The following is a 26265-nucleotide window of genomic DNA, read 5'->3' on the forward strand; positions in this document are numbered from 1 at the left end:
TATGTGATCGTCCGTTAGTGGTATGTCATACATACTGTTATTCATCTTTGCTTTTTTTTTTTTTTAATATCACTATTGGACTTGGGAGTTAAGAGATCTTTCCATGAGTGATGGCCTGCAAGTCCATTATATCTCTTTAGGATTTGGTAGCTTGTTAGCTTTCGTTAGTTTTGTTCAGCATCTTACATGTCAGAGGCAGGACAGTGCAGAGGTTAACAGCTTGGGTTTGGGGAAGTCCTCAGTTAAGTCCTAGCTTTATCAGTTATTAGCTGTGAGACTCTGGGCATGTTCTTTAATCTGACTGTGCTTCGGTTTCCTCATTTGTAAGGGGTGATAACGGTAGACTAAATGAGATAATGCACGTAGAGCAGTGAGTGGCACATTGTAACTTCTCGTACAGTGGTAGTACTTGTTACTGACATGTTTTTGTTATAATGCTCTTTTAAGCTATTAGGTTTGATTTTGCATTTTTCAGTTTCTAACCAAAGTGAACCATAAGGCTTGATAATTCACAAACTGACAGCCCACTGTCTAAATGCAGACTGTTTATTTGATCTGAGGAGTTCTATTTAATTATGAAAAATTTCAGACACACACAAGAAAATAGCATAACGAACCCTCATACATGTCACCCATATTTTCTACATTTGTTCTGGCTTCTTCTCCGGTCATTCCCTGCTGAAGTATTTTAAAGCAAATCCTAGATATCACATCACTGCATCCGTACATATTCCACTTCCCTACATGCCTTTAAAAAAAATAACGGACGTTTTCTTAAGTATCACAGGGCCATTCCCATGCCTTTCCTTGGTGTCATTCAACATCTGATCTATAATTTCGTTTCCCAATTCATCTATCAAATGTCTTCTTATAGTTGGTTTGTTCAACTCAAGATCTATATTATGTTGTCTCCTAAGTCTCTCTTAATTAAGACCAGCTCTGCCTTCCCTTTTAAACATTTTCTTCATGTCACTTGCTGCTTAAAGAAGCAGGTCAGTTGTCCTGTGGCATTTCCACATTTCTGGATTTGTCTCTGTTTCCTCATGGTATCATCTAACCTCTTCCTCTATCCCCATATAACTCTAAATGAGAGTCAACACAAAAGCATGGTGTGACACTTTGAGCCTTTTTGGCAAGAGTACTTCACTGGTGGGACTGTGTGCCTCATTCTGTACTGTGTCAGGAGGTGTCTGATTAGTTCAATAACCAGAGTTCAGGTACAAATAGATTTTATTGGTTTTATTTTAAAATTGCAATAAGTTGCCAGCTAATTCTCAAAAAAAATAAATCAAGATCTGGCAACAACTCGCCAGAGCTGAGCGGCCTGCTCTCCCTTAGTTTGTCACTAGCCCGTCCCCTCCTGTGCTCACGTGTTGCTTGCTTACACCGCCCACCTTGCCAGTGCAGGCATTTGATTTGTGATCCATGCTCCACAAGGGCCACCAAAGTAAGACATTACAGTCCAGGTTTTTTAGGACCTGTTTAGGTGGTTTCTCAGAGATTCCGTTTAGGATTGCCAGGCGCATCCAGCCAGGCCTGACTTGGGCACAAGGGAAGTGCCTTCGTCGTTGGGCCATAGGTGTTTTGCTGGGGACGTTGTCACTGGTGCTGACCCAAGACCCACTTAGCAGTGCATCCTGCTGCCCGCTGGCTTGCCGTTTGTCTGCTGCCCAGTGGTGAGCCTGGGGAGTCCAAAGGTATCACTTCTGTTTCCTAATGAAATTTGTGCCTGTGGGAATTGAGGCCTACCTGCAGAGCTCTGGGACAGAGCTCTTTCCTCAACATCCTGTTGCAGCCAAGCTTGGTGAAAAGTGAGAAGTTACACTGCCTAAGCGTGTGAACTGAAAAGCTTTAGGCTGGTTTTTGTGAAGTCTGAATGCCACCCACCAAACCAGATGGTTAGAATAAGCTTTTCTGATCTCAGGTAGTTTTCCCCTTGCCCAGGACTTTGAGTAACAATCTGAAATTTCTGGCAGAGTGAGAACCTTGTTTGCCAAGGTTTTGGACTCATCTGCCTAGAATTTTGTGTGCTGCCCCTGCCTGCATCTCCTGTGTCCATGTTTCCCTGGTGGTTTTTCCTTCGAGGCTATGTGATAAGTTCCTTCAAGGCTCTGTGATAAGTTGATGGTTTCCTTTCTGACTCTGAATATATGGCTCTACAAGGCTGGAAGTTATATGAGGTATATGTTTTTTTTTCCTTGCCTTTAATCAAGAGTCCAGCAATGTGAACATTGGCCGACAAAGGAGCACAGCTTCACTGTGAGAAACCCAGGCCAGGTGGCCTGGTAGCACAGAGGTCTCATGTGCTCAACTTGTTTGATTTGCTTGAAGGCTTTTTTTTTTAAGTATGCTATGCAGGTGGCATTTTCTTCAGACCCATCCTTTGTCTTGCTTTTCAGTGCCCCTTGCATAGCTTGTGCACCTGAGCTGCTGCTGTTGCTGCCACCGCTGTGCAGAAGAAGGCTGTGATGTGTGGGTGGTACACGTCTAATGCCTCCACCTTCTCCTTACCCCCTGGCCCCCCACCCATGAACACAGCTATAGATGAGAGCATGGTTAGAAGGCAGGCTGCCTTGGCTTGTGTTGGAGTGAGCTCCAGTTCCTAGGGTTGAATCATGATCCTTCAGGTTGGCATTTGTAATGCTAGTGCCACTATGAAGTCAGAATAGCTTTTGACCTGATTTCCTCTGGGTAGCGCAAGCATTGATTTAATTTACAATAATAGAGAAGAGTTCAGTCTCTATGCTGGTAGGTAAATGTTTTGTCCTTGGTAACTCAGTTATTTCATTGCCCCATAATTATATCATCACAGCAGAGAATGTTGGCTTAATTTTTTTGCCTCATACATACAGAGATTTTATATCTGTAAGGTGGACACCGTGTATGTTTTCAGGCTTGCTGTGGGTATTAGCCTCATGTCGTTGATGTGGTCCTTGCCTTTTGTAAAGTACTTTGCAGTGTGTACCCCATGTCATTCTCCTCCACCCTGGCAACTATTTGAAAATATTTTTCTGTGAACTGAGATTTGACAGCGTGTGGTGACGGTCATCCGAGTCTCTTTCTGTAGGACAAGGCTACAGCCTTGCTCTTTTTCTCATGCCATAAGAAAGTTATCTCACGACGATAACTTGGTGAGATAATTGTCAAAGAAAAGCAGAACCGGGACTGGGTTTTTTTGGATCTCGATCCTATGAGTGTGTGGTGAGGAACATCCCTACCAGGCGAGGACTGACCCGCCTGCCTGGATCACTGCTGGACTCTCAGGCCGACGTCTGTCTTTGTCTCTTTGTGGTTGGCCGTGAGTGGAAGTTTCTCAAAGTACATTGGCCCTACCTGCAAACCCTAATGCCTCACATGACCTCGGTCACCAAACCACTTCAGGGCTTTATTTTTATCCCAGCCGTTTCGTTTCAAGATGTGAGGTTGGTTTCTTTCCTCTAGCAGAGCACAGTTCTCTAGGGGGACGAAGCAGAGTGCCAGGGTGCAGTTGAGGCTGGTTAGACACCAAAACCACACTCTTCGTCTTTCAGGGCTTGAGACGTGACATAAGCCATGCTGCAAACACCAGCTTCCACATGGTGAAGAAACCTGGTCAGAAGCTCGCTTCATTTAGTGTTTGTGTTCATTTAATTTATGTCTTTAGACAAGTACAGTGAGGAAGAGGTGGACCTGCCTCATTCTGCTTCAGCCAGAAATCTAATTCTAAGGATGGACACTGGCTTAAAATCCAGTATTTCCCAGCTTAAGGTTTTTCGTCTTCCCCAGGGGCGTTGATGAGAACTCTCACAACTCACCAGGTCTCAGGAAACCGGATTACCAACATATCCTGTTCGCGTGCTTGTGTGTATTCTGTGTTACCCACAGGCCACTTTCCACCCCACGTGACCTTTAGTTACCATCCGGAAAGTCAGGACCCAGATACCAGTCAGATTTTCCAGGCTTTGGTTTGGTTTAGACATTTTAGAAAATGTTAACAGTAGTAATTTTACAGAGACTTTCTCGCATGGCACGCATAGTGAATGGGAAGTTAGACATCCTGAAGGGAGGAAGAAAGGCTGCCCCTGTGCTCTTTTCAGTAACATGTTTGAAAATGTGAACATTCACAAGAAAACTTGCTACTGAAATGCACAGGGACGGAGAAGAGAACTATCTGATTGGTTAGAAGTTGAGTCCATGCCCCAGTTCTTAGGTTTCAAGACTAAATTCTGAAGTTCTTGTTGCCTTCTTTATAAACTTGTAATGCTTATTATTGGAGTTGCTGATAACACACTGCATTGAATATTATTTTAGTCAGCATCTCTCTATGTAAATGGACTGTAATAAGTCAGATCATCAAGACTGCCATGGCCTGCAGGCTGTACTGTGCAGTCCTAAGCTCAGTCGTGTCCGACTCTTGGCAGCCCCGGGAACTGTAGCCCGCCAGGCACCTCTGTCCATGGGATTCTCCAGGGAGAATACTGGAGTGGGTTACCATGTGCTCCTCCAGGGGATCTTCCCAACCCAAGGATCGAACCCAGGTCTCTCCCGCCTTGCAGGCAGATTCTTTACCATCTGAGCCACCAGGGAAGCCCTAAGAACTACTTTATTACCTTCTTATGTAAAGAGTTGTTTAAAAAGAAGAACATGTGACAGAGAGATGAACGTGGCCCACAAGGCCTAAACTGTTTAGTGCCTGACCCCTGTACCAACTAAAGGTTGGCCCACCACTGTTCCAGAAGCTGGACGGGTGAAGGCAGGTAACCCAGACGTCCTTTAGGACATGGATTCTCAACGGAGGTGTTTCTGCCTTTTGGAAACACAGTTCACTTTTTGGGTCTGTCACCATGGCATGTTTTGGCAACCCACTCCAGTGTTCTTGCCTGGAGAATCCCAGGGACGGGGGAGCCTGGTGGGCTGCCGTCTGTGGGGTTGCACAGAGTCGGACACGACTGAAGCGACTTAGCAGCAGCAGCAGCACCATGGGATGTTTAGCATTCCTGGCCTGTCCACTAGATGCCAGTGTCTGGCCTCCACTTTTCCAAGTATCCCCTGGGAGGGGTGGAAGTATTTTGGTTGTGAACCGCTGATTTAGCACCTACTGAGATTAGAAAAACACCTTGTTAAGGTTTCTTCCTTCATTTCCTCTCAGTCGGAGAAACAGACTTGGCATTTGGTCCTTCACGGCATAGGGATCAACCACAGTGAGGGAATTCCAGTCACTGGCGGAATAAGGAGAATTTTCAGTGTAGAATAAAAAGGTTGTAACGAAGCCATTTAATGAGTGTGTTTGTTGCTTGTTCACCCTTCAAGATACTCATTCAAGTTGGCGTATGATTTACGAAAGGTTTGTTTTGATGTTGGCCATCCCTTAAAAAGCATGTTCCTCTCTACGTGAGAGGAAGAGTAGCCATCTTTGACCTTAACGTCCAGATGATTTTGAGATCTGTGGGAATCTGTACGGTGTACTTGAGAGACTTGTTCAAAGCCAATGTAAAGACGTAGTTTTGGCATCTCCTGAATAACCTGATATCCAGACTTAAGCCAGAACTCTGGGGTTAGAGAATTTTCCAGCCTGGGAGAGCCGACTGAGAAAAGTCCTCCTCTGGCTGCTCCCCAAGTTAGACAAGGGAGCAATCAGCTGCTGATTTCCAGCCAACTGGAATGTATGTGCGGGTGTGCTATAAATCGTCCCCTAGGATCCAGCTCCTAGCCTGCGAAGAAATTCTCATTCCAAGTGAGAATGAGACCCTTCCCCTGCACCCACGTTCAAGCTGCAGCTGCTATAGGAAGGAATGGAGGAGTGAGACGATGTTACTAGTAGTGAGTGGGAGCGGCTCACTTTCTATCTAGCATTCTGTCTGGGGTGGAGGGAGAGACTGCACTGGCCTTTTTGTTTTCTCCGTGTTGCCTTTCTCACCAGTTTCCTATGTTTCTTTAAGTTTCTGACTGTGCTTGTGGAGAGATGTATCTGCAGTCCTGTGATTTGCCTTCTCTCTCCACTCTTTAAGGTCCCAGGATTTCATCTGTCTGCTCTTTTTTTGCTGCCTTGGGTGTGATGTTTGGGCTAAGGTAGAGAATGTGAAATAGCTGTCTTGGCGTGTGATCTTACCCCAGTCGGCAGACTCTTTGTTTGGCTCCAGGGGGAAACTTGGGTATTTCCCCTCCTGAAAGTGTTTCCCTTTACTCATAAATATTTAATATTGAAGTTGCTGCTCAGTTTTATTTTCCCAAGTATTGGTATTTAGGCTCTCTAGACCAGAAGGAACTTAAAATACGATCGAGATGCTTTCTGATGCTCGAGTCCCTGTAAAAATCTATTTACCACACAGTTTTTTTTATTAAGAGTTTCAGTGATTTTTCCAGTTGTTTTATTTTCTCTCTCTACTGATTCAAGGTTTATTGAGAGTCTGCTCTGGGAATCGTGAGGCGTCTCTCCTCCTGTTGCTCTTCACATGTCATTCAGGCCCAGAACGTGCACCCGGGTGGCGTGTTGGGCCCTGGTAGCATTGCTCTGACTGAATTGTACTTTGGTGTAAAGTCATCATTCAGTTCAATTCAGTCGCTCAGTCGTGTCCAACTCTTTGTGACCCCATGGACTGACGGCAGCACACCAGGCCTCCCTGTCCATCACCAACGCCCGGAGTTTATACAAACTCACATCCATCAAGTTGGTGATTCCATCCAATCAACTCATCCTCTGTCATCCCCTTCTGCTCCTGTCTTTAATCTTTCCCAGCATCAGCGTCTTTTCCAATGACTCAGTTCTTCATATCAGGTGGCCAGAGTATTGGAGTTTCAGCTTCAGCATCAGTCCTTCCAATGAATATTCAGGACTGATTTCCTTTAGGATGGACTGGTTGAACAGTATGAACAGTAAGATCATCAGCCTATATTAAAACAATAAAGAGGTCTAGGGAATTATTGCTGTTTGCATTACCAGGTCTCGTGGAAACTGCGGGAGAAGTTTTTGCTTTTAGTATCAGAGATAGTTATGTGGTGGGTTTTTGGTATTTTGTTTTTAACCTCATGCACATTTACTAATTTGTTAATTCAGAATAATTCTGTAATTATTCCAGAGGTTAGAACTGAACTTGTAACTGGCTTTATAAGTGTCAAGAGTTTCTGGCATGGTTTTTTTGTCATGTCCTTACTACTCCTGACCTCTAATCTTTTATCTCTCTGGCTCCTCTGTTTTCTTTTTTAATTTTATCTTGCAGTACAGTATATACCTTTATACGTGGCCCTAAATAACTTGCTTCTCAGTTTTATATGGGCATTTTTCTCTTTTCTCTTGCTTGTTCAGTTGTGAAGCCTTTTTCTCAGGTCAGCTAATCATCTCTGAGCGGATCAGGATTTTTCCTGTCCCCATTCAGGTCATTTCCATAAATACTTAGTGAATATTTTTGTATGTTGCTCATTGTTCTAGGCACTGCACCTAGAAAGGAAAATGATAAATAGTAGTCCTTCCTTCAAAGATACAGTATAGTAAGAAAAATGGATATGTAAATAAATACTTACGAAATGCTGTGTGTGACTAGAAATATGTACACCATGCAGAGGCAGTGCAGAGGGAAAGAAATTAACTCACGGTGAGCAAGGCAGGCTCCGTAGAAAAGTGCCGTGCCCTTCATTCTGAAGGACGGAACAAGCTCTTCAGGGAGGTGTGGGCAGCAGAATTCTCTGGCGTGGATTAAAATCATGGTGCTCGCTTCTGAGATTCTTAGTCAGGAGTCTGTCATTGGAACATTTTAGGCGATGGTGCAGATGTCCACACTGATGCTGTCTAATCAGTCCACTGGAACCGAAGAGTCATCACAGTGGATACTTCTAGGCTTTTGATTTGGCCCAAGCTTAGAAGTGAATCCTTCAAATAGTTCTTCTCTGCTTTATTTTATGCATTAGCAAAGGTTGAGTCATCCTACAGTCATGCCTTCCATCATTCTGGGAAGCTTTCTGAGCCAAGCCCAGCTTGGCTTGGGAATAAGTTATGCTTTGTGTTGTAACCATTGGCAATAAGTTCTAGTCTTGCTCTTCACACGCATAGTAGGACTGCAACTACTGAAGCATATGGGAGAGAGGATTTAGAATAATACCTCTGCCGATTTGCATTTTTTGGGGTGTGTCTTTCTTGGTAAAGATACTAGAGTCTTACTCTATCTGATGAGATTTTGAGCTGACTTGTGCCACAAATCTCTGAGATATTCAGCCCTAATTTGTAAAGCAAACTATTTGTAAGTCAGTTGACATTCTCTTTGAGGAATTTCTTCGGCATGTTTTCTTTAAGACTTCTGGACAGATCTGTAAAACAGTATGGCTTTTAAAATACTTTGAAGTGACATGTATCAAAAGGTTGGCTAAGACTCTAGTGGATGCCCGTGCTGCCCCCTCAGAAGCTGTCCCTTGTGGCTGAGGTAGACTTGGAGTCAGTTTTTCTGGATCATATTCCTAAATTTCTTTTTATTTTTGCGAACATGTTTCTCAGGCTCTTTCCTTGTTTCTACATCTGAAAAATGGGATCCAGTTTGCACCATCAGCAGCTCTGGTATTTAACACCCGTGCAGCTTTCTTGCATCTGGGTGGAGCCACAGACTTTCAGCACGGTCACCTTCATTTTTACCACCTCAGGTTAGAGTTTGATGGGGTTAGGACACACGGGGTAAAGGGTGTTGGCATGAAGTAAAGGCTTTTTGTGGGACAGCGGAAGAGGTTGTGGTAATTTAAAGAAAACTGTATTACAGAGTCGTATACATACAGGAAAGGGCCTATATCAAAGCCCTACAGTCTGATAAACTGTCACAGACTAAGCAAACTGTGTAGTCCAGCGGAACTGGTTTTTGACTTGCCGTTTCTGTGCTTCCCTTTCCTTTGAACTCTAAACTCACAGTCTCCCTACACTTTGAATAGGAGCAGTGAGAGGGATAAAGCACTGTAAGTAAGTTCGGAAGAAGTTAATGCTCGTGATTTCCCCGCTTTCTGGCATGCCCAGGATTGATTTTCTTTGTTGAGAGAGGATAAGGAGAGCACAGAGGAGAATTGCATCAAAGATAAGACATTTGAAAGTGTTTGCCATGTCTTTTGAACCAGATATTTTGAGTCTGGGAACCAGCACCCAAAGGATATGACTGACAGAAAACTAGATGGAAGCAGGCCTTCCTCCAGTCACAGTGAAACTGAGTCTGTCACCAAAAGTGCTGTGGTTTTCAGCCTCGAGGTTGAGCACTCTGGCTATTGGGGGAACAGTGACATCACAGCCTGCCTGCTCCTGGAGATGCTTGGGTCCAGCTGGGATGTGGGATCCCTCACGTTCTGTGTTGCACGTTTATGGCCTTGTCTTTGGTGTCTAGGTAAATGCCAGGCTGCGTCAGCTCGTGTTGTCATCCATGTGTAACCCATTTTTATTTCAGCCGTTTTCTTCCCCAGTCTACTGCTGGCTGCCAGTGAGGTGTAGAGGTGCCTCTGCTGATAAAGAACAGATACAGAAGTTCACATCCAAACCTGAATAACCATTTTTAACTTGAAACACTTTTCCTAGGAGTCGATGGGCCAGAATCCTTTCCTTATTTGGTGCCTTGCTCAAATCCGAAGCTCATGTGAGGTTGTCAGAGCTCCCTGTCATGCTGGCTATTTGCTTTTTTGGTGCCCATGGCAGAATGGTTTGTGAAACCTTCTTTGTGACCACATCTTTCTTAAACCGAACCCTCGTTCTCCTCTGGGTTCTTAGACTAGTTCTTACTCCTCCCTTTCCTGAGAGATTCAGGGGTTTTCCTGTATTGTGGTAGGTGGTAGGCGGGGGGGTGGAGGGGGTATGTTTTCAGACATTTTTTTCCAGACTTTGCACAGTCCCTTGGTGATAGTCTGTAAATGCACTTGTCTTCTTTGACTCTTGAAGAACTACTTCCTTATTAAACAGGCGGATTGGGGATTTGTCTAGAAAAATGTTAGGGTTTTTATTTTACTAGTTTTATTACTGCTATTTTACTGACATGGAGAATAAGCTTTTATTCGCTTTTCTCACTTTTCTTTTTTCTCCCTCCTGGCCGGCATTATCCTCGGGTGCAGTTGTTAAGTGCTTCCACCAACGTGCATGATACAATCTGGACTGGAAATGTCTACTTCCCTTCATGTGCAAGACTACTCTCTTGTTTGGACCACTGGTCTCTCAGTGAATGATACCCGAGCCACTGATGGGTTTTTCTTTGGGGTTGCCTTAGCTTTTGGCCTTTAGAAACATCCTCAGTGTCATTCCTGGTTCTGCCAAGAGGTTGCCTTTTTTTTTTTTGAGGTGAAAGATGAAGAGCTCAGAGTCTGGAAGCAGACTTGGGCTGGTCATTTAACCTCTCTGTGCTCAGTTTTCTCATCTGTAACATAGAAATAATAGTAGTACTTACCTCACAGGATTGTGGAGAGGTGAAATGAGCCGATAGTCCTAAGGTGCTTAGAAATGTGCCTTACACGGAGAAGGTGCTGGGGAAGTTTTGACTGTCACTAAGGCAGCTGACCGTAACGCTTGCTTTGTTTGGCTAGGCGAACTTGAGTCTGAATTGTGTCTGAGTAGCTTGATGGTACTTTTAACTCCTAAAGCACAGAGCAAGCTCTGTAAATTTAACCTGTCCTTAGTTGGGAGCTGCCCCCAAGCTTCTGAAAGGTGCCATCGAATAGTTAAAATCAGCTATTAGGCCACACTTCATGCTGTGTGAATTATATATTTGGGCAAAAGAGTAGAATGGTTCCTCCAGTCCTTTGCTCCCTTGGCTGAGCCTCACTTGTACCTCAGAATGTGTGTCTTTTCCTGCTACCAGGGGGTACACCAGAAATTGTGAAAGTGGGGAGTATTGTAATCTTAGAGCAAACTCACATCCATCCATGTCTTTAGCCCACTGTCCATCACTGTTGATCATTTCTTGTCCTGAGATACAGAAACAAATCATTCACTAAAGGACATCAGCCTAGAGCAGAGCTGACCACTGTGGTAGCCACTAGCCATATGTGGTTGCTTAATTGAAATGAAATAAAACTAAAAATTCAGTTCCTCAGTCCCAGGAGCCACCTTTCACTCATTTCCCACCTGTGGCCAGTGACTACTGTATTGGTCAGTGAAGATAAGGAATATTTCCATCACCGTGGAGAAATGCTGTGGGCAGAGCTGGTCTAAAGACAGACGTGTATGTGACTAAGATGTACCGTGAGACCCAGAATCACAGAGGCATGTGAAACAGTCTCTGCGTCTAGAGGATAAGGTGTCAAGCTCAGCCTGGAGGTAGGGTTTGGGAAGAGGGGTTTAAGCAAGGAAAGGTAGGGCTTTGTTAGACATATTTAATATAAAGGAGTATGTGCGAAGGCATTAGACAGAAGACTGGGCGTGGCAGCAGTGAGAACACTGTGAGTTGAGGGCACCTCTCTGTCAGCAAGAGGGGAGGCAGGAGGAACAGCCAGAGACCAGACTGGACAGGCTGTTTGTTCGCCATGAATTTGCAGGTCACTTTGTATGAGCCTGCTGGCCGTGGTGAACAAAGTCCACAAAGCCATGATATGTGCGTACAAATCGGCAACAAATGCTATAAGAGCGCGTAAACCAGAACAGCAGTTCTCAAACTTTGCTGTACAGTACAGTCACCTGGGAAGCTTTTAAAAATCCTGACGCCCAGGTTTCACTGCCTCGCGAGGTAAATCAGAAAGAATATCTGAAGATAGAAGCCAGGCATCGTATTTTTCAAAAATTCATAGGCAATTCCAGTGAACTGTAAAGGTGGGGAGCTGCTGGGCTAGAGGGTCAGGATGGCCACCATACCCTCCTCCCACGTGTCCTCAGAGGGACTGTGCTTGACACGTTCAGGAATCAGGAAGCTGCAGGAGCAGAGGAGGTAGATTATCACACAGGACTCTTTGGTGGCCATTGTAAGGACTTTGGCTTTTATTCTCACATTAGCCGTGGTCTCTTCTTGGCCAGTCTGTTGAGCTGGAATATGGCAGATGGAGCAATTACTCAGGATCAAAACCCTTAATTCCTGATAGTACTGTTTTTCTTTGAACACTTTTGGATTTTGCCGAATTATCTTCCAGAAAGGTATGTGTGTGTATATATATATATATACCTGCACACACACACACACACACACACGTATATATGTATTTAAACTTTATATTTTATCTTGGGGTGTAGCAGATTAACAACGCTATGATAGTTTTAGGTGGACAGCAGGACTCAGCCATACATACGTGTATCCGTTTTCCCCCAAATTCCCCTCCCGTCCAGGCTGCCACAGAACATTGAGCAGAGTTCCCTGTGCTGTACAGTAGGTCCTTGTTGGTTATCCATTTTAAATACGGTAGAGTGTACATGTCGATCCCAAACTCCCTGTCTCTTCCCCCCATTCTTACCCCCTGGTAGCCACACGTTTGTTCTCTTAGTCTGTGAGTCTGTCAGAGAGAGATTTAAATGCTCATGGTGATGAGTATGTTATTTCCCTCCAGCATTAATATTAGTACCGGACTGTTTTTCTTGAGTTTTTTTTTTTCTGTGTATTACCTGGATAATCTACCTTACCATTATCAAATCTGTATATTTTAATAGATTCTTCAATAGTCATTTACTGAATACATATTAAGTACAAACACTATGCTAGGCTGTTTAAAAATATTATTGAAAGGAAATAAGAGAATTTCCAGTTTATTTCTAAAGATGAAATCTGTGTTTCACTTAGTTTGAGTAAGACCTCTACATGATTCTAAAGACTTCTACTTGGTCTGGGCCACTGCTGGTCTCTGTAAATTGAGTTAGTTAGAACTGAACCATTGGGAATTAGGGACAAAGGATCATTTGAGCATGGAATGATCATTTTCTTTGTCTTCCCTCTTTTTTCTCTGTTGCCACTGGAGGATTACAGCAGTTTCTAAACTGGTCTCCTGGCCTCTGAACACTTTTATCTTGCCCCTCCCCCCCAAAAAAAGCTAAAATTTCTAAACAGTAGCCAGAACGTCCTTTTAAAATTAGAGCTTTGCTTATGTCACTACCCTGCTCAAAACCATTCAGTGACTTGATCAAGATCAAACTCTTTAACAGGGACTTCTGCAACTTGGCCCAGCCTATTTCTCCAGCCTCCTCCTTGCAGAATCACTCACCTGGCCAGGCCAGCGTGCCACTCTTGGGAACATCACTCACGCTGTCTTCTTTTCTTAAGACACATAGACGTGACTCTTCAATGTACTTTTCCTCGGACATCTCTGATGCTTCTACTGTGGAAGTAGACAGCATCCTATACTTGCCCAATCATGGTGCTCTATAATTGTGTTACCCACCGAGCAGAGATTCTCTCTGCTTTGTTCATAGTTCATGCACAGTGTCAGGTACCTAGACGATGGTAAGTCAGTTTTTGTTGAATGAATGAAGGAGTGGGGTGGACACAGGGTGAGAAGGACCTCACTCACCATCATCAACACACTACTGACCCATTCATTTAAAAGATGGTTTGAACTTGTGTATGTGCCTTTGGAAAGCTATTTTCTAGTCGTCCACCTGACCACCAAGTGGGCGCTTCAGCCCTTCCTCTTCTCTCCCACTTTGTGCAGATGCAGAGTTGTCCCAGTTCCCCCATTTTTTTGGGTGGATGGGCATGAGAGTTCCCAGACTCTTTGAGAGAGATGAGTCAGAAAGAAGACTCATTCAGAAAGTAACTCAGTCAGAGCAACAGTGCTGCCCTTTGGCTGAACTTTCTCTCTTTCTCTGTGTACCTTGAGATGCTAAGTTGGTGGCACTTCTGAGCTCTAGGTTGTCAGACCACACAGCACAGGGATTCATAAACCTTAGTCTGGCACTTTCCCTTGATTAGGGTTGTTTTAGGAGAACTTCTGGCCCCCTGGTCCAAGTGAAATGCTGATTGGGCTTGGATGTGTTGTATTTTCACCGGGCCCCTTAGCCTCATAGTGGCTTCCAAGCTGGAAGCCTTGAGACCCCATTCATATTTCTCTCTAGCTTTCGGGGCATTTGAGGTCAAAAGCTGTGGGAGCAGCAGTCTTTGGCATTTGGTGTGTTTTGTGCTGTCATCACAGAACAGGATGGTGTTTGCTGAGAAGCCGGCAAGAGAGATTCAGTTTAGTTAGAACTCTGCATCTTTGGGCTTTTAGAATTGGAAGGAGCACTGTGGATTGGTGATTCCCCTGCACTGGTAGGTGGAAGGGTAGCTGTCAGAACTTCCTGGGGGGTGGCGCTTCTTTTAAAACAGCCAGGAGCATCATTGCTGTTTCCACTGTGTGAGTGGTAGCCCTCAACTGTTGTGCAGATCCATACATTTTTTGAGACCCCAGTGTTACAGATGAGCCCAGGGATCAGCAAGCTTTTTCTGGAAAGAACCAGATAGGATTTTAGGCTTTGGGACATACACTCTCTGCTACAGCCACTCAGCTCTGCCTCCATAGGGGGAAAGCAGCCACAGACAATACGAAACAAGCAAGTGTGTCTGTGTTTCAGTAGAACCCTATTTGTGGACCCCAACATTTAAACTTTATATGATTTTCATGTGTCATGAAAAATTCTTTCGATTTTTTTCAGTGGTTAAAAAACATACGAACCACTCTTCGCTCATGGACCATACGAAAAAACCCTTTGGCCATAATTTGCTGACCCATGATCTAGCCCAGGGTTTCCTAGTCTGTCTGTCTTTCAGAATTACCTGGAGACATTTTCAAAATGCTGACTCTGAGGCTACTTCTCCCCTCCCTGAGGACTCTGATCCTGAAGGCCTGGGGAATCTGTATTTTTTACAGAAGGCCTTCTTGTGATGTGTACATGATCAGGGGTGTGGAATTGCTGATACTCATCTCACCCGGCCTTCTCATTTTATTTTTTGTCTGCATCACTGAAAACCTTTATTACATTTTATACTGAGTATTATTCCATTGTATGGATAGAGACCACATTTTATTGGTCTGTTCATCAGTGGATATGTTTTTCTGTTCTTTGGCTGTTGTGAATAATGACCTATGAACATCTGTGTGCCAGTTTTTGTGTGGACATATGTGTTTGTTTCTCTTGGGTATATACCAAGGGGTGGGATTGCTGGGTCATACGGTCACCTCCTTCCTTTGCACACACTTGCATCTTAGGACGTGGTCTCCCCCACCGGCGCTCACACGCCTGCCTGCCCTATCCCGCGTGAGCTTCCTTCGCCGTGACTGCCCTGCTGAACCCAGCACCTGCACGTGTGTGTTCTCAATTTCCCAGTCACGTCCAGCTCTTTGTGACCCCATGGACTGCACAGATTGTCCGAACTGTCCATGGGATCCTCCAGGCAAGAATACTAGAGTGGATTGTCATTTCCTCCTCCACAGCCTTCTCATCTTATTGAAGAAAGAGCCTTAGAAATTTTATGTGACTTGTCAACAGTGTAGCAAATCAGTGGCATAACCAAAATTCAAACCCAGGTCGTGAACCCAGTTCAGTGGTCTTTGTTCAAACTGTTCTATACCACTTCCTACCCCCGTAAACAAATAAGCCATAAATACAGAATAGTCACAGATGCGTGATTCTTTCTCTTTTCTTTAAACCTAGTGCCAGTCACCCTCCCGAGAGCCAGCCAGTACTCTGAGCTCGGCTGTCCCCCTGCTCGCCGGGTTTTCCGGAGCTGACTGCTGATTTGCCGTTCAGCCCCATTTCCCTCTGGTCTGCTGGCTCTAAGTAGGGGAGATAATGAAGCAATAGCAAGTAAATTGCTTTCGTGTAAGACTTTGTTGAGGCAGCACTAAGCTGCTGTGTGAGAGTGAGAACTGTTGTTTGAAGGGGTCCCTAGTTTTAAGAGGCGTGTTTTACACTTGAGTTCACATGGCTCCAGTCCAGCCATTTAAGTAGGACATCGCTACATGGAGTTTGGGCTTAATTAGAGCTAATTGAGCTGTCATCCTGCCCAGAATGGTTCAGGGGAGAAGAAACTGAAGGTGAGGAGTAATTCACCATACCTGCTCCACCTCCGCCTTGGCGGGGCTCTTTGGGATTTGAGGATTGATTTTTGTGGTTTGCTCTGTCTTGTCCCTACAAGGCATCTGAGTCTTGCCACGTGACTTGCCTTTGCATTGTTCTTCATCTGTATCCTGGAAAGAGGAATCCCGGACGTTCTAATGAACAGTTTTGTTCCTACTGTATGGCGGTTATACTGCTGACTTACCCTTTGGCTTCCACGTTCTACATCCTCACTTTCTCTGTCATCTTAGATCTCCCCGCCACAGACTTTTCTGCCCGAGGGACAGTGACAGGGAAACACAGTCCTCCTGTCACCCTCATAGTCACAAGGCCTTGTCCTAGGTTTCGGGGCATAAATGGGGAGTTGGCAAGTTCATATGTTATTTGCTTACCTTTTATTGTTGGACTGCAAGTTCTTTGGCTTTGAGGACCCTGTCTTGTTAGTCTCCTCTTGCTTGTACCTGGCAGGGGGCACTGGGGTGAAGGTGGGCGGCTTCATCTCTGTGCTCCCAGTCCTCTCCACCCTGTAATCTCAGCACTTGAGGTAGGTGATGACTGGGCTTTGATGGCAGGCTCTGAGAGTCCTTGACTGTTTCTAACAGGTACCCTTGAAACTTGGCCTTCCCCCACGTTGTGTCATATCGACAGGTATAGAGCCATTTTTAATACTTGGTATATAAAAGTAGAGGCATTCCAGATGAATAAATTAGAGAACGATAGTTTATATTTCCCCAAACCCTTTAAAGATGCATGCTGGAGTTCCTCTTAATATTAAGTTTTCTCCTACTGTCCTTAAAATGATTAACTTTTCAGATATTCAGTTTTCCATACAGCTCTTTCGAAGGAGGAACAGCTCTCTAAAATTGAAATTGGGCATATTTCAGAGTCCTCTCCTCTGGTGATACCTCACTGCCTCTCAGCAGCTTCTTTCTCCTTCCTTGCTCTGCAGTTCACAGAGCACTCAGGCAGTTCTGAGTGCTGATAACCACCACAGGCATAAGACATTAACTCCTCAGAATGCTTTAATTTGTATTATTTCGTTTTATCCTTTTAGCTCTGAGTTAGGTGACATCAGTGGTAGAAATTCCATTTTACAGTTTAAGAACAACCCAAACCATTTTAACTCATAATCCCATAGTTAATGGCCGGTATACTTTACTGTGAGTGTCGTACCCACTATTAGTGTCTCTTTGGGTCATTGCTTTTAGATGGTATAGAAGACTCAGGTGTCCACAGTGAGTTGGTTTTGGACTTTGAACCAAAGAGCCAGGCACCCTTTAATAATTCTAACACCTCTCAGCGCTAACACCCAAGAAGCATTTTTGGTTTCTGGTGACCAGTATGTAATTGCACAAGGAAGGTCTGGAGGCAGATAGCTTCACCATACGAGGAGAAGTGGTTCTTTCTCCACCTGGGAGACCATCCAAGTGCCCTGTTAAGAATCGAGAAGTTCCAAACGTGAGGCCAGTCCGGGGTGATGTGTTGGAGAGAGAGGAAGCTCAGACTGAGACCTTCCTTACTGTGGACTTGGTGTCAGTTAAGTTGTCCTAAAGTTCTGCCTCAGCATGTGCTGACTTCATGTTGATATCTATGATGATGCTTAGTCCCATTTTAATCAACGTGGAACAAATCTACTTTCTCAGAATAGCATGCTTTACCTCTCTGTACAATGTATCTACATTTTAGCTCCTTTCCTGCTCAGAATATTGGTGACAAATAGAGATAAACTATATTTAGGGTAGCAGGTACTTTCAGACTAAAAATAAAGCAGTGGTTCTCATTAACCAAGGTCAGAGAGAATGTGTGTGTAGTTTGAGTTTGCTAAGATTCCCTTCACTGTCACTAGTTGAGAAACAATGCATCGAAATCCGCTTTCTACTGGATACAGTTAAAATACACTAATGGTAGGTGTGAACTCAGATAATTAAGTCGGAGTCATCTGCTACCCTGAGGGTGAGACCTTTGGGAAATACGTAGCTAGAATCACAGTATTAAAAGAACCCATGGTGCGCTCATTTTATTGCAGGAGGCGTTGTGGGTCACGCAGTATGTTTCCTGCCTAATCGGTAAAGAAAATTGGAAGAGAAAACTGAACTACTCTTTTAGTGTTCTTCTTCCCTCATCAGCCCTTCATGAATAAGCTCACCAGTTCTCTTCCTGAGACAGATGGCAGTTTAAGGGGAGGAGAACTGTTTTGAAGTCAGAAGACCTGGGTTCAGGTTCTAACTCTGCCATATACTGGTTTACGTTGCTTCAGTTTTTGAGCTGTGTTGCGTTGGGGGATAATAACTGGCTTGAATTAAATGGGTTAATACTGTTTATCCAATGACCTTGTATGTATAAATATAACTGGTTATGGATGAGTTAACCAGTTTATGATTGACAGCTGGAAAAAGGGACAATTGAGTTAAAACAGGAATAGAGAGAAATATGTATTTTTATCTTTTTATTTTGAAATAATTTTATACCCATGGAAAAGCTATAAGAATAATACAAAGAACTCCTGCATATGCTTCACCTGGTTTCCCCAGTTATTAACGTTTTACCACTTGCTTGTTGGGAGAGGATGTTCGGCTGACAGTTGAGTGTTTACAGCACGCTGAGCGTGGGAGGCACTGTTGTCTCCACTGTGCAGAAGGGAAATCTTTGGGAGGTTCCATTTGTTGAATCTCCATCGTGTAAAAGGGAAAACTCAGGGAGGTTACATCTGTTGCCTGAGACCCCGTAGCAGGTAAGTGGCAGAGGTTTGAGGGGTAAGTTTCCACTACCTTCCTTTGCATTCTAGCCCAGGCCTTGCCACTAACCATGGCAGAACCACTGACCATTCGTTTTGCAGCAATTCCTCATCTTTCATTTCTGTTCATGGAACCCAGTGTCCCCCCAGTCCTGACTCACCTCTCTATAGAGACAGGTTACCTTCCTTAAAGTATCCTTTTTAACTCCAGAATTCGATGTTTGATCTGATGTTGCTGATTAAATGTAATTCGTTTAAGCAAAAATAAAGACTGAAAGACTGAAGATTACATGCAGTTTGTGGTTGAAGTCGCTGGTGAGGTGAGAATGCCCCCCTTTCCTCACACTCAGTTTCCGTGTGAAATTGGTGGCACTGCCACAATTTGATTGCTTTTCTCTTTTGCAAGAGTATAAGCCTTTTGGGCAGAGCATCCAGGGTGCTGGACCGTTCCTTGTCCTAAGCACCCACTCTTGAGGGATTCTTGATCCTTCTTCCTGTCTGGTTACAAGGCCCTGAGCACATTTCTTCCAGGAGACCAGGGAGGATGATAGGGTTTGATTCTGAGATTACTCCTACTGTCTTTGAAGTTTTTTCCCTCCCTTGTTTTGCTCAGAAGAATCTCTCTCCTAGTTTTTGACAGAAGTAGATTTTCTAGAACCTTGAATTGAGGTTGCAAATTTGGTGACTCATGGATGTGAGCCAGATATGGCTGGCAGATGCATGTTTTTGGCTTGCCTAATGTTTAAATTTTTTGTTGTTGTTGTTAGTAGCTAACATGTAAAAGTCAGAGGATTTCACATAAAAAACCAGCACTCAGTTTTTATTTAAAAGAAGAAAAAAGAGAAAGATTTTAACTTTGGTTTTAAAAGCCAGAGAAATACAATTTGATGAGCTAGTTAGTGGTGGGTTTCCTTACCCTTGGTTTCCAAAGAAGAGTTTTGCTTTTGGGGTACATAGAAAAACAGCTCTTAAGTAAGAGTATGGACTTATGCAGGATCATCATTATTCCTGTCTTGCCCTTGTCTCTGTTTCATTTTCATTGTATGAGGCCAGAGTGACTTGTAGATGGCAGAGGGCGACAGGCATCTTGCTTTCTGCGCTGCTTGGCTGGTACTCAGTGCTTCGCTCCCTGCACTCAGGCACTGCTGCCAGCAGGGGGTGCTGTCTCCTCACTGAGCCTGCAGTCCTCTTGGCTCAGCTGAGCAGCAGCTGTTGGGCATGGGCTCTGGGTCTGTGTGAGAGTTTGGGCATGTTCATTTGGTTCCCATCCCTAGTGCCCACCCCTTAGACCCTGGCCAGGTTATTGTGTCACTAGGGACTCTGTTCAGTAACAGGAAACTGGGGAAAGTTTAATTGTTTTCTCCTCTCTCTTTTTCCCATGCAGCTGAACAAAAGGTTCATCCTCAGTTTTCTCCATGCCCATGGGAAGCTGTTTACCCGGATTGGGTAAGTGTGCAGGATGTTTATTTTATTTTCCTACATTACAAGTCATTTTGGAATTTAATATTGTTAGCAACTAGACTGTGTTTGTAACTGAGGGCACAGGGTGTGAATTCTTAGGGGCCTCCACCTTCCCTCCCCTTCCCTCCACTCACTCTCCTCCAGTGCTCATGAAGTTTGGGAAATGTTACTCTCCCCCCCTCTGACTCCCCTTTCTCTACCTTTATTAAAACCCCCTTTTAACCACAGTCTTTTTCCACCCCCCAACCCTAATCCCTCTGGGTTTCTCTTTCCTCTGCCTTCCGGCTCAACCCCTAGTGAGCTCCTCAAGGAAGTCATGCTCAGTCCCTGGGTGCAGCTGCCAGGGGTCCTCCTTGGGGGAAAATACTATCCACTCACTTTCCCTTAAGGAGAAGGGAAAAAGAGTGGACAGTGATTTTTTTCCTCCAACAGTTTCTCCCACTTCAAACCATACCCTTCCTCCTGTGCTCAGTGTCTGGCACCATGTTGCTGAGCTCAGTCAATGCTGAGACTTTTCTATAGTCTCACTGGCCACCATGGATTTCCAGATAAATCTCAGGGAAGGTGGTGTGTGGGAGACCCTGTCGTTTAGCGCTTTAAGTCTCTGGGGAGAGACCACGTTTCGAGTGTTCTTTTGGTGGGTCAGAGTTTCTCCTGACTGTGAAGCCAGCGCCCCTGTGCTGAGTGCTTCGTTATTCCAGGAGAGGAACAGGTGGCAGTGCCCGCAGGTCTTCTCTGCGTTGAATACATTCTGAGTTGGAGGTTTTCTGGTGAACTACCCTTTGAGGTGCTTGTTTTAGACTCCAGTTGCTCCAGTTGTTGTGTTTCCCTTTCGCTTTCTGTCATAACCTTGTAAGTTTATCTCTTAACGCTCTAGAAGGTTTCCTTAGTGGGAGAAGCTGAAAGGCTTTGTCCTGTTCGGAGGAACACTGTTGAACGTGTTGGCGGACTAGAAACTGTGCCTTTTACATACTCATGTATCATCAACCTGGGCAAGAGTGACGAGGATGGCCGTAGTCTTGAAATGACTTGGAAAACTTGGAGCAGTGCCAGTAGATGCCTGTCTGCTAGTAGATATATGTGTGAAGTAACCACTCAGCAAAGGAAGCTAGGTCCCTCAGTAGCAACACCCCCCGCCCCCACGCCAGCTCTACTCTGGTGGGAGTTTTTGCTCAACACTGTTGTAACCCTAGTGCCTGGCATGTAGTTGATGCTCAGTAAATAGCTGTTGTAGGAATAAGTGAATCATTACAAGAAATGGGTAGATTGCAAAAGACTGGAGAGAAGGAATCTAGAATTCTTTTGGGTCATCGTAGACCCAGGCCAGTCACTAGTGAATAATGTGAAGCTGCAGTTTCAGGGTGGGTAAGACGATATTATTTCATGCAATAGCACAGCATATCAGAAAAAACTACTGTACTACACTTAAAATAGGTGCTGTGATTCTTCATCTCTTTATTCTTTAAAAATTCTCATTAAAAAAAAATCTTTCCTTTAGTACCTTTGTTGTCAGCATCTTCTCTCTGTTTTTCCTTTTGCTGTGTTTGCCCTTTGAATGTTTATGTACCATGTTTGCTCTAAGGCACGATTTTTCAACCTCTGTACTATTGATATTTTGAACCTTATAATTCTTAATTGTAGGGGCTGTCCTGTGTTTAGCAGCATCCAAAGCTTCTACCCACTACAGGCCAGTAGCATCCTTTCCCTTCACCCCCAGGTGTGACAATTAAAATGTCTCCAGACATTGCCAAATGTTCCCTGTGGTGCAGAGTTACTCCTGATTGAGAACCACTGCCGTAGGCATTTCTCAGCTCTGTTAGAAACTTCTGGGACTAAAAAAGTTAAAAGTCTTGGTCCAGAATATAGGAATGTTTAGGATATATATATATATATTATATATGTGTTATGTATATATATATAAAAAATCAGATTATGCATTAGTTAAAACCCTATTTTTCCCCCTTTTAAATTTCTCATGTTTAGATGTGTTTTGGAGGAAGTTTGGAAAAGAGTCGCAATAATGATTTAAAAAAAAAAAGCTAGAAATGATTTCTGAGAAGATAAATGAATTTTTTAAAAATAAGATAACCAAAGGTTTACTTAGAGACAGCTGTTGGGGGTACCCTAACTGTGTTTAACTATTAGAGTCATAAGCAAATAGTTTTGATTTCTGTGGGATGACAGCAAGAGAAAAATAGGCTTATGTTGCAGCTGGAGAGGTTTGGGTTATATGTAAGAAAATTTCACAGAGGGAAGGTGTTCAGGAATTTTCTTCTCTGTTGAAAAATGAGCAGATTATCTCATTTGTCAGAGGTGGTTTCCTGTGGTCCAGATTATTTTTCAAGATCTCTTCTATTCCTGCATATAACCAACTCTGTTGGCAAAAAGATAAGGCCGGTCTAGTTCCACCTTCATGAACACTGAGTTGTAGTAGTGTTCACATGAGGAAAATGCATGTAAATTCTGGGCACTTCAGCCCCTCAGTGAGTATTCCTCTCGTGCTCTCTTGGAGGTGAAAAGAGAATTGAGCCCCATATTTATTCTGGAAGGCAGAGAAACAGCAATAATTTTTCTATTGGAAAGAAAAAAAGCCCCAAACTATAGAAGTCTGTAAGACCAGAAAAGCGATGAGCCCAAGCCACACACAGCAACATGGACTGCTGCCTAATTACCAAGAAGATGTGAAATGTGGGAGGCGTTGAAAATGAATTAAGAGTGAGGAGATTGTAATGGGGAGCAGCTGAAGACACATCCACTGTCCCGCCTGCCTGCTGAGAAAAGCCCCAGCAGCGTGGCCCTCCCAGTCTTCGTCCTCTGGGCCCGTGTTCCCTGCTGCCTCCGAGTGCACTTGAGGGCCTACTGTGTGCCACACCAGTCTCCTTTCTCTCAGCAGCTGGCAAAAAAAGAAATTCCAAGTGTTTGATGGAATCAGGTGCCAAGAAGAGTTTGTTTTTCTCTGCTGACTAGTTCTAAGACCTCGAGAGGGAACGAGTCAGAGCGTCTGTGGGCTCTGGTTTCCTTATCAGTAGTTTAAACAGATGAGCTCCAAGGTCTGTTCCAGTCCTTATGTTCTATAGCCCTGTGATTTTTGTTTCTCATGGCTACCCTGTCACACGGCCGAGTTGTTTGGTTTGGTTTGATTTTGCTATTGGTTTGCTCCTATCTTGTACAGTTTTTAAAAATCAAGATGTTAAGGAAAATTAGGGAGCCTGATTCTTTTCCGCAGAGAATATTGTCAGGCCAGCTGTGTTCCCCAGTATCTGAGAGATCGGGTCCTGCCCCGTTACTCACTGTCTGAGTCACACCCGAGTCTGGTCCCAGTGCTGTCTGAAAGATTGATTTCTTGAAACTGCCATTCACAGGAGACTAGGTGTCTCTCGAGATCTCTTCAGAAAGCGATCACTTCAGCCGGAGAAATGCACATCCTACAAGTGATCATACAGTTTTAAAAGACAGGGCCAGAGTCCTCCCGGGCTCAGGGAACAGAATCGGGCAGGAGTGCTGTGTGGCTCCTGACAGACACTGGCTCTCCCGGGGAGGGGCACAGCGGACCCGCCTGGGACTCCTCTGAGGGGTCGGGAGGCCGGCCATCTGTAGACTTGGGACTCGTGACGAAGAGAATAATTTAGCTTCCCATTGTAGCCTAGGTTGAAGTTGCCACTTTAGTTTTTTACTTGCTTGCCGAGTCATGCTCTTTGCACACTTTCAAGATCTCTTGGAATTCAAAGACTCATGTGTTTATTTTGGACTTCGAATTGTTAAAAATATTATGTTTGTGTCTTGATTTACTTTTTAAAACTAGAAGTGTATTATATACAAAAGCCAGAAGTATCCATCGTAGGGGAAATCTTTTTACCGTATACAGTGCTCGTTGTAAAATATTTAGAAAACCCAGCAAAAAGAAGAAATAAAAAATTATTCCTATTCTCACTATCCAGAGATAACTATCCACTGTTAACACTTGATGTATATTTTTATCTTCTTTTCCATACATCACACACATGCATTCTCTTATTTATTTTTTATAAATATCTATAAAAGGGATCACATTAAACTACTTTAAAACTGTCTTCAGTTAATATATATTAAACTTAAAAACAATCTAATACAGCTTCTAAAAAATATAATTCAGTTGTATGGATATGCCATCTTAATTATTTGTTGTTGTTGGACGTTTTAGGCTGCTTCCAGTATTTTGCTGTTATAAATTGCCATCTTTTTATGCTTTCTCACCTCTTTCTCTATTGCTGCTACTGCTGCTGCTTCTTGTGTAAAACTTTTACAATTATTACATAAGTAATATGTAAAAATCTCCTTGTAAAAGTATAGTGTGCTTTTCTAAAATTTCTTTCAACTCTTTCCCAACCCCTGTGCCCTCCAAAGAGATAATGCTGGATACCAGGTTGTGTATTCTTTAGACCTTTTTATTGCATTTGCATAATTACTTATGTAGCCATAAAAACCATCATTTTATTTTGTGGGTTTTTTTCCTAAACAAATTGTATTCTGTCATTATCCCAGTGTTAGTATAATTTTCATTCTGCAATATGGAGTGGAACAAAGAGAAAGAAATAAAACTACTTACAGGTAATTGGAGACCAAAACCAGAGAGCATTTTGGTTACAAAATTGGGTACGAGAAATGCCGTTATCGAGCTCTGAGGAAGAATCTTTTATCTGCATGTCCTTCAGTTGTTGCCTCACAAAGCTGATGTTGTCTGAGAACTTCATCTTCCCTCGTATCTCAGAAGTGGAGTTACTCTAACTCATACCCTTATGCATTTGATTTCTTTTTCTTTTGTTTTAATCATTGTGAACTAGTTGAAAGGTGAACAGCAAATTTTTTTTTTTTTTTTTTTAACTTAAAAAAAGACGATGTGGACATTTGGCCTGGTGCTCGTTTGAGCCTTAAGTCTGACCTAGGGAGTGATAATGGCTGTTTCAATTCGCATCCCGGGAAAGAGTCTTCCTCAGACACAGCCTCGAAGCAGGACCGTCCCACGTGACACTTCTGTCGTGTCGTTCTGTGCTGGCTCTCTACCGCCTTTCAACACAGAGACACATGGCTCCGAGACTCGCCCGGTGTGGCTGCTTTTCAAGCAGAGTGAACTCTGCGATTCTCGTAATGAGAAGTGCTAGCCCCCCTCCCCACCTCCGACCAGAAGGAGTGCTGCACAGTGTCAAGGTTTAAAATGAAACCTTTGTTACAGCCCAGGGGGAAAAATGGATCCAGTCCAGCCCCAAACATATCACTCTCTGCCATTCCAAACCGACCAAGAGTTTTAATGGTTCTGAAACTTTTTAGAGGTGGGAGAAAATCAGTGTGTTTTGGTAGTTTTGTTGCTGTTGGGTGGTGGCGGCAGAGTGTGGGGTGGGGTGGCACTTGAAATGGCATGTGGGGGCAAGGAAGCAAATGCCTGGCATGTTTTGTGCCAATGAAAACGAGGACAGCTCAGCAGAGAAGGGCACTGGAACGTAAACTGTAGTTGACCCGTAACTGTGGCATGACTTCTGGGTGCTGGGGGGTCAGTCGCAGGAGGTGCCTCCAAGGGCGAGGAATGAAGCTTGCCAGGCTTTCAGAAAGCTGTGGAGTTTTCTAGCCTGGGGAGGGTGCTTACTACACACCGGAGAAAGGGTTGAGGTTCAGGTGAAAGCAGAAGCACCTTTCCCTGGGACTCGAGACTGTGTTGTATCCTTTGAGGAGGATTCCCTTCCCTGTGGCTTTCCAGAAGCTACTTATTAATCCAAGCTGGAGCTCTTCCTCACCCTCCTCTCCCCTCACCCCAGTACACAAGCTGTGGACCACAAGCAGTTTGCTTGCTTGTGAGGGGGTGTGAGGATGGATGAAAAGATACTCTGGTGACCGTGAATTGTTCGGCGTGGCCCTCAGGCCCATGTGCCTGGTTTTTTTCTCTCTCTAGCACCGAGTTTGAATTTGCTTTTTATTTCTGAGGACTTCAGCTGTGGTTTGTTCCCGTTGCCAGAGGAGCTCCAGGCATGCACCACTGTTCTGTGGCCACGTTTGGCAAGCAGCGGTTTGAATGACCTCTCCTTAGGAGCGCCGGGTCACTGGCTAGATTTCTGCCTCCCTACATTACAGGCTCTTCCTGTATTGGGAGTGGCAGTTGGCCAGGGCATTATAT

At 44.1% G+C, this 26265-nt stretch overlaps 1 protein-coding gene across 3 annotated transcripts in view; it reads left to right on the forward strand.

The window, feature by feature from the left end:
- The window catches only part of SMG6 (SMG6 nonsense mediated mRNA decay factor), a 200670-nt gene that overhangs the window by 27110 nt on the left and 147295 nt on the right, over window positions 1-26265 (forward strand). For all 3 annotated transcript variants that reach the window (XM_070390231.1, XM_070390232.1, XM_070390230.1), the window contains exon 9: window positions 20047-20108. In XM_070390231.1, coding sequence (XP_070246332.1) covers window positions 20047-20108 — 62 coding nt within the window. The remainder of the gene's footprint in view (window positions 1-20046; window positions 20109-26265) is intronic.

This window comes from Bos mutus, chromosome 19, assembly GCF_027580195.1.
Source record: "Bos mutus isolate GX-2022 chromosome 19, NWIPB_WYAK_1.1, whole genome shotgun sequence".
NCBI lineage: Eukaryota > Metazoa > Chordata > Mammalia > Artiodactyla > Bovidae > Bos > Bos mutus.